Raw genomic sequence first — 9,036 nt, 5'->3', positions numbered from 1 at the left:
ACCCGAAGCACGAAAGCGGCCGTTAATTCGGAAAAAGCTGACAGACAACCACGAGAGAGAGAGAGAGAGCGTGGACCTGAACGAAAACCATCCAGAAAACGCGTGCGACCCAGCGGCCCGTCCGTCCGTCGGCTCGCCCGTCCTGACCTGACCGGCCACGAGCACGAATCTCGAGGCAGATCGGGCACCATCGATAAGACACCCAGCTGATCTCCCCTCCCCCCTCTCTCTTTCTCCGCACGCTGGCCCCCTCCCCTCTCTCTCTCTCCACCGGGGTACGCGGCCACCGATCCCCCACCCCCGCGCCGCCCGATTCGCCCCCAATCCCCAACCCGCGCCCCCAAATCGCCCAATCCCCGAGCCCCCGCGCCCGATTAGCTGCGACGGGACCGCGTCCGGTTCGATCCGCGGCGCCGGCTCGATCGAGCGGGGGGGACGCGCGCGCGGGTGGTCGGATTCGGGCGAGCTAGGGGTTCGGACGGTGGCCGGCGCGGCCGCCTAGGGTTTACGCCATGGCCGACAAGGGCTGCCTCAAGCGCCTCCAGAAGGAGTACCACGCGCTCTGCAAGGTGAGCTCCCCCTTCCCCTGCCTCGATTCGTGGCGATTGGCGCGGTGCGTTTCGGTTTTGGGAGGGGCTCTGACGCGATTGGCATGCTTGCAGGAGCCGGTGCCGCAGATCGTGGCGCGCCCGCTGCCCAACGACATATTGGAGTGGCGTAAGTAGCTTCCACTTACCGCGCATGTGTGTTTACCGTAATTTGATTTGATGAGAAACGCCTGGGGCTCGCGAACCATGATTGCGACTGGCGGTTTGGTGTTTGTGTTAATCGTTGCTGGGCTTGGCTATGTTGTGGTAATATATGAAGCTTTTGCATTGCACTTGGGCATGCTTATGTTTGCTCACCTGTAGTATCGAAATTTAAGGTTTAAATTGTCGGGCTAATCTTTATAATGTGTCTATGGCCACCTGTTGTATCTGTTGTCTACAAAATCTTCTGCCGTTCTCGAGAATCCTGTAATGTAAATTGGGCTCATGATTTGGGTAGGTTCGGGCTTTCCCTAGCCCCTGGAAGAAGTTCAGGCACATGCTGTAGAGATGCTAGGAAAAGCTTATTGGCTCCTGCGTGTCATTAGCCAAAGTCGGGTGTTCTCGCGGGAAGTGGCCTGGAGGGTCTGTTGTTAGCTTCCGAAAAATTCAGTGTGAAAAATCTGCATATAGAAGTTTGGATTTGTAGGCGCCTTTCCTGAAAGTGGTGGTTCTCACCTCCCTGTGCCCAAAGCTTACTCATGCATCATTGTCATCTGTGTGCTTGTTTGGTAAAATGGCATGGACTTGGAGACGGGGAAGTGTCACACCAGTGGTCCACGATATATTTGGTGCTATTGGATATTTTTCAACAGTTATCACATTAACTCATGCGGTTGTGGCATTGTCTCGCATCATTATGTTGCACACTGCTTCATGGCCCATCTGTTTTAATTATCTGATGTTTCATCACCTCCAATCTGTTCACTATACATATTGTTCCCCACCAGATTTTGAATTGGTCTGGTTTGTACTTGTACAATGATGGCCAAGGTGTCCTGCCAGTCTTGTATTAAGCTGCATGATAGTTTGATACATATTGCAGGGTCTTGGTATTTTTAATTGTTATTTTGAAATACAACGTTGTGTTTTTGGTTTATGCCCCAAATTGTCGAGTTGCTTATTCCGCTGCTGATGTTGGAGAGTGTATTTTAATTGCAGATCTGGTCATTTTAGGCATTAGGCAACTATGTGAAAAAAATTAAAATTATGCATGTTAGATTTAGTCAATAATTTTTCATTATGAAGTTTTAAACTTGTCTACTGGTGTACATTTAGTTACTCTGATTTTAATGAGTGACACCTAAAAAGCACGGATCTGGACACGGAAACACGGCCACGGTGACATGAATACCAGGACATGGAATACGTCATTTTCCAGAAACAGCCATTCGGGGATACACGACTAAATATAAAGAATTAAAAAATAGGCCATGTAATATGAGGTCAGAATAGTGCCACATTTCCATTTGTTGCATCCCTTTTCAAGTGCTCAATGAGAAACAAAGGATATTTCGGATCTACAACACCAGGCTGCCCTTCACTCTCACCCATGGACGATTGGCTACTGGCGGTGGGGTTCTCAGATGCCATGCTCCCTAACAGCAAGCAAACAGCAGCACCAATATTCAAGTGAGCACAACATCATGCAGCTAATTTAAAACACAAGCAGCAACGGCATTGCCGCATGGGGAAGCAAGCAGCAGCATCTCAACAGGGAGTCACAAAGGGATGAAGAGGTTGAGGAGAGGCTGCTGGGCTTGGGGTTACCTGCTCGAGCGCGTGTCTGCTGCACTTTGGAAACGGCGGCGGTCGAGTCCAGGCGGCGGAGTGTTCGCTGGAGCCTGGAGCAGCTTGTTCCTTTTGTGTCGAGCGTGTGTGTGAGCCTGCAAAATAGGGTTTGTATCGGGCTGAGGCTGTTATTGGGCCTTCCAATTCCCAGCGTATCCCAGCTATGTCCTTTCTTTCAAAATTTGGTAATGAGGGGATATGCGTATCATGGCGTGTCACCATGTCCCGCCATACTAGGACGGCAAATCGGCTGAATCAGCCGTGTCCGTGCTTTGTAGAGTGACACACCTAGCCACATGAATGCTGTCATGCCAGATATTTTACATTAACCTTTTCTGCAAGTCTAATCCTTGTTCGTCTTCCAATTATACTCCCTACATTCCTATGAAGACGGCATAAATTTCTGTTTGCAAACCCCAAGGAAAGCTAGCGCCAGAAATTTCTTTCCCAGCTTGCCTCTAATTAATTACTGCCTAGCGTCTTTGCCCACCATGGAAAATTCCAAGTCCCAATAATCCTGGCTAGCTTTGTATGTGCCCTTGGCCTGTAGCGCCATCATGCATGGCATTAAAAGCAGCCTGACATGCATGCTGTTTTCTCCCAGCCTGCATGTGGCAACCAATTCACACGTACAGCGCGAGATTATAGGAGGAGAACCAGGGGTATTGTAGGAAGAAGAGCATTTGAATCACACCCTGCACCTTGTTTTCAGAAAAATCCAGAGAAAAAAATATACGCCCTCTTCATAGGAACGGAGGGAGTATGTCATTTGCATTGTTGGCATTCTTATTATCAGTGCTGTCTATTTTCGCTCACTTTCAAGCTTGTTATCAAACTATCAGTTACTTAATTTTGTCTTTTGGTTGGCAGATTTTGTACTTGAAGGAAGTATAGCCACACCCTTTGAAGGTAAATATGACACATATTTGAAACTACTATCTTCTGCGTACTATCCTATGCCAGACAGTCTTTTTGCACTTATTTAACAGTCTTTTTGCACTTGTTTTTTCCTCCTGAAGGTGGATATTACTATGGGAAGCTTAAATTTCCCTCTGATTACCCTTTTAAACCTCCAAGTATCAGGTACTGAAACATTACAGCATTGGTTGTGCCTTTTTTAACGACAATTCCTTGTTATTTGGATGTTTAAAACAACTAGTCAATGTGTACGTGCAATGCACGTTAATTAGGAAGTATATTAAGTGATGTGTACGTGCAATGCACGTTAATTTGGAAGTATATTAAGTGCATGCGGATATTAAGTAGGATATTATTTGCATGTTCTTATGTGATTAGCACTATATTTTGGCATGACATTAACTGCACGCTAAACATGTTGAGCGCTCGACATTGAAGTAGTCTAGGTCGTTGGATTGACATGATTTGATGGCCTAGATTAATTGGATCTGCCCCTTTGGGTCTTTTTATATTGGTATAGATTAGATAAAATATGTTGATATCGAATTAATAAATGGACTTTTCTTAGATTTCTACTTACAATTTGTCTTTCTTGCTCAGCATGACAACCCCCAGCGGCAGGTTTGCCCCTCACAAAAGGATATGCCTATCAATGAGTGACTGTAAGCACCATACTGTAATCAGATTTTTTTTACCTTTCTAATCGGATTGAAATAATTCTCATATTGCTTTGTTTTTGCAGTTCATCCAGAATCTTGGAATCCCATGTGGTCTGTAGCAAGGTATGCACATAATGATATACCTCGATGAGTGAGTGATAGTAGTGTCTTCTCATTCCCAGGCCTGGGGAATACGTATTTTCATTTGACATATTTTAAAATATTTTGTGGGTAACTAAACCAATCATGCTTTTCAGCTCCTAAGTTTGAACTTAGATGTATCCCCATAAGATGTTTCTCCTTCAAATATCAGCTACTTGAGTTTATGGTCTTCAGTTACTTGCCTTCAAATTAAATGCTCAACCGCAATTTTCTTATTCTGTATGAACATCCATGAATGATGCTTTTCTGGTTTGCTTGGAAGTCAACCGAACTTTTTATTGAACAAAACATTGAGAACTTGGAACTTGCAACAAATTAAAGTGTACCTTCGCTTTTCCAATGATACAAGTGATCCGTCATTGTCAATCTGTGAATATATTTTGCTATATGGTATTCTTGTGCTTTTCTCTTCACCGGTCTGACATACGCCTTTGTGTTGCAGCATTCTAACAGGACTCCTCTCATTTATGGTAAGTTATTGTTACTTTTTCATCATCTACGAGTTGGCAAAAGAACTTCAATTCAATTCTTAATTGTTGACACACATATTTTGGAGATGAACTGTTCTTCAAGCCTAGCAATTTGTACTATAAATACTTACTAAACACTACATTACTACTGCAAGTAATTCTTTTGAGTGTTTTTACGCAATAAATGTTGGTATTTCACTTGCAAGGAGGCAGTACTGTTGGTTAATGTTTCAGTTCTTCTGATAATCTTAATTTTCATGCTAGTCACCTAAATCTAGTATTCTGGTGCTTAAAGTACAAAAGATATGCTTGTACAGCTTTTTGCTGTTTCTTTTATACCCTTAGAATCATCTGGTTTACCAAAGAACATAACTATTTTCCAGCTTCTTGCCTTCTGATGTAAACTGTAAAATTGTTCTTGTATTTGTAGATGGATGATGCTCTTACAACTGGAAGCATCAGAAGTACAGATGGAGAGAAGAAGCGTTTAGCAAAGGCTTCTCTTGCTTACAACTGTGAGAGGTAAATGCATTTATATGCAAGATAGGCTTTAGTTCTTTTGGGTGTTGACTGAGAAAAAGGTTAATCCTTCGGATGCAGGAATTAGCAGTAGCTTTCGCTCACTGTTCAGTAAATATGCTTCCATAATTAATATCTTGGTTTTTTGTTTTTAAGGGATTCTATCTCATTTAGTATTTCCCAAATGCAATGAACTCAGTGTACCAGTGCCAAATCACTGCATATCTAATTCACTTTTAGACAGCTGACATTTGTTGGCTTATTCTGAAATGACATTTATTCTTGTGTCTTGTTTTGACTACGCCTTCTTCCACACGAGATATTCCCTGTCCCAAACCATGAGGTTTACTCAAGTCTGCTCTTGTTCCACAGCAAAAATTGCCCGCACTTCAGGAAACTGTTTCCTGAGTATGTTGAGAAGTATAACCAACAACAAGAAAAGGAGCAAACTGGCGCGGAACCAGAACCCCAGGAGAACCATGCCCCAGCTCCTTCTCATGCCGCCGTCCTGCAGGCGGCAGCTATGGTGAACAATATAGGAAGACCAGTGGCCGAGGTCCGCGGCGAAAAGAAGCTGAAGAAGCGAGTGCCCTTTTGGCTGATGGTGGTTATTGTCTCTGTTTTTGGCGCGGTGATGGCCTTGCCCCTGATGCAACTTTGACAGTAAAAAGTCGAATAAAGTGTGACAGTGGTGCCGTAATTTTGTATAGCTTTCTGTTGGTTTGTGCAACTCAATTCTTCATCCGTGGACTACCACCTTGGAGACATGGTGATGAACTCTTGTGATGGTAAAACTGTAGAACCGTATTCTCACTCCCTTGACGAGAAACTCTACAAGCTGCTTTATTTGAGCTTCTTGGAACTATGTTTTTTCTCGTCTTCTGTTTCGAGCCGCTCCCAGCATTGCTTTGCCCGCTAATGTTTATCTTCAAGGTGTAGAAATGTATCAGAAGCAGCATACCATTAATTTCATGCTAGGTTAAGAAGGGCTTGCTAATTGTGACCCGTGTCTGCGCTAAACAATGCTCTTTCTGCTGGGTATCTCTGGGAGATACGTCTCTTTCAAAGTGCTGCTTCACAATTTTCTCCAAATTCGGTTGCCTTGTATTTCTTGGCTAGCTGCTTATTTGGTGACTCGATTGTTTGTGTTCACCTACAGCACTAGCTGGAGCTGTTGGCGTTGCAGCTTTTCTGGAGAGCGAACTGTGTAGCACACGCCCCAGGGTCCAGGGATGCCCACTTCAATTACGGTGACCTGAGGGCCAACCTCAGAACTGTTGCAGTGAACTGAACTGAAAGTCGGTCTGCTTTCTCACCTTTGCATCTATTCAGATAACGATTCAACCAAACTCTTATGTGCTTAGTGCTATCAAGGCAACCCTTACTCCTGCTTATGGTCTTAGATGTCGATCACGGTAAACATTTGTGCCCTATTTGGTTGTCTCTTCGCTACACAAAGCTCTCCCTGTTGAAAACATTGGGAATACGTTTTCGCCACTATCCATCTATCTACACTAAGCGTGGTTGGAAAGAAAACTCTGTAGACCTTAAAGAGGATGAGTTAAGGCTTAGCTAATTTGATGGCCCCGTCTGTGTTTTGTTCACTGACAGCACTAGCTGCTAGTGCCACGTTGATTTCTAAATTTCCGTATGCCAATATGTATACATGATTTCAATAATTGAAAGGTGGTTAAATATTTCAGTATAATATTATAGCATGCGTATTGCATATCCCGTTTGCTAGTCAAGTCTATGAACAGGGATTTCGAGATACCTCCCGCAAAAAAAAAAAACATTTCGAGATCCAACCAATTAAGCTTCAAATGTTGATTTTTTTAATCACCCGGTCAATTAGTCAACGTCATTATTCTTCATACATGTGATACTAGTAATTCCTACCGATGCACTTTATTGGTGAGTTACATTCCACTCTGGATCTCACCTACCACACTCGACTCTATGCTATATAGTCGTAATGCATTTCTCCTACGCAATTACATGAGCAAGAAATGCAATGCATGACCTCTCTTGTGTTGCTTGATCAGTTATGTACACACCTATATAGCGAATGAGAGGCAGCGAGAATAGTTTTACCCTAACAAAGAACAGACTTTGACCACACCTGGAAATTGCATACGTGCACAAATACCAAGGCTCCGCTCGGCTTACAGGAAAAAGCAAAAGAATCAATTCCTGTAGTTTTTCTCTCCGTCGATGCGTTCGGAACGCAGGAATTGGGAACAGTACTTCTAAGGAATGATGGGCCTATACCCACGATTCCAGAGGAAAAGAAATATCCGCCTCAATATCTTTTTTTCTCGCGTAGGCTCGAGGCAAGAGAGAAGCTCAGTTAATAAACAATGTTTCTTTTCATGTGGCCTGTACGAAAAAACACATTTGTTCTATTTTTTTAATCAACCCAAGCATCAATTTCCTATGGTTCTCGCCCCTTTGATCTAAACACCATCCTTTTGTTTCTATCCTCCATTTTTCACTCCTTGGTTTTACCACAGCAATCCTGTGCCTTCAATGAGTCCCATAGTTTTCTCTCCCTCCAACCCGAACGGGGCCCAAGTTGGGGTTACTTGAGAAATCGAGAGACCGTGTAGGGGTAGCTGATGAGAAACCTGCAAAATTCTTTATTTGAGTTTTTTCATACCTTTTGATTGTCTAGTGTCAGAACTTTTCAAACAAATTTCTTTTGTATATTTTTTACCAACAACGGTCATATACCCATTGACATGACCCAGCGAGGCCAGCCTCGCCACTATGCCAATTAAATTACGACGAACAAGTGTCATCTTAGTATATATGTTTACGCAGAAAGCACTGTCCTCCTTATCAAATGTTAGCTCAAGCATCCGATTGAGTGACGATGGTGTATGGTAGAACCTCTAAGTTCAGTGAAAACCTCATGATTCAAACTTCTTGGCAGGTTTGATGAAGGTGAAGCATGTTTCTTTTGCTTTAAAACCTTCTCTACCAAAGATGGTTCACAAATTAGATTTTGGGACGATACATGACTTAGCAATGATCCTCTTCGGGAATAAGACCCATGATTGTTTCATAATGTAAGAAACGAAAGCGTCATAATTATGGAAGTCTTCAGTATGTCTTTGGGAAATATTATTTCAGATGGGACCTGTCGGGCCAAGGCTAAGCAGCTATATGGTCTTCTTACAGAAAAACTACAGGAACTTGATTCTTTGGGTCTTACATTGGCACAAAGTTCGAATGAGTTCCAATGGGTTCTCTATGTATCTTGCTAGCACTAATTAACAATAAAATACTATGGAAACTAAAGATTTTGCTAAAAGTTAAACATTTAATTTTGTATTCATTGGTGGTTTAAAGAAATACATAATCTCTCTAACCAAAATTTTAATGGAAGTGATGTTGTTTATGTTGTAAAGATGAAACAACCAAACATCTCTTATTTGAATGTAAGTTGCTCGTTTTGCATCGTCGGCCATCCAGGTTGCTTCTAATTTGTGTCAGTGATGGGCTATTCTAAATATGTTTGGTAACTAGCTGCAGGGTATTGATATGAAGCATAGACCCCAATCCTAGTTGGGTGGCAACATTATGCTTGTCGATGTGGATATGTAGAAATAATGTGATCTTTGGTAAAATCACCCCCCCCCCCCACACACACACAAACACAAGTTATACACTCATTTACACACTAAAATCTATACCAGGTCTTTACTTTATTGGTAAGTGCACTTGGAGATGTTTACGACGCATGTACCCAGGTGGAAGGGGAAACCAAGGAGGCGTTTATTCACCCTGAATGGTGGTTTAGTAGCCAGTTTGATCCTCTATCACAATATGTTGTTTTTCTTTTCTTGTTAGGCTGATTTTTTCATCACTTTTGTAAAAAGTAATTTTCATCGGTTTGTGCATCTTGTTATGAGGTGGTTTGTGAAC

At 42.8% G+C, this 9,036-nt stretch overlaps 1 protein-coding gene across 1 annotated transcript; it reads left to right on the top strand.

The window, feature by feature from the left end:
• The first annotated feature begins 224 nt into the window (after positions 1-224).
• LOC125525967 (ubiquitin-conjugating enzyme E2 34-like) lies at positions 225-5,971 on the top strand. Its single transcript, XM_048690969.2, has 9 exons — positions 225-569; positions 663-717; positions 3,249-3,287; positions 3,398-3,461; positions 3,897-3,958; positions 4,039-4,078; positions 4,560-4,587; positions 5,018-5,109; positions 5,479-5,971. The coding sequence occupies exons 1-9, from the start codon at positions 513-515 to the stop codon at positions 5,765-5,767; spliced, it is 726 nt and encodes a 241-aa protein (XP_048546926.2). The 5' UTR covers positions 225-512; the 3' UTR covers positions 5,768-5,971.
• The last annotated feature ends 3,065 nt before the right edge of the window (positions 5,972-9,036 follow it).

The sequence above is a fragment of the Triticum urartu genome, chromosome 7A, assembly GCF_056163025.1.
Source record: "Triticum urartu cultivar PI428250 chromosome 7A, HENAU_Tu73, whole genome shotgun sequence".
In the NCBI taxonomy this organism is placed as follows: Eukaryota; Viridiplantae; Streptophyta; class Magnoliopsida; order Poales; family Poaceae; genus Triticum; species Triticum urartu.
The sequence above is the reverse complement of the archived record's forward strand: the minus strand, read 5'-3'. Positions and strand labels throughout refer to the sequence as shown.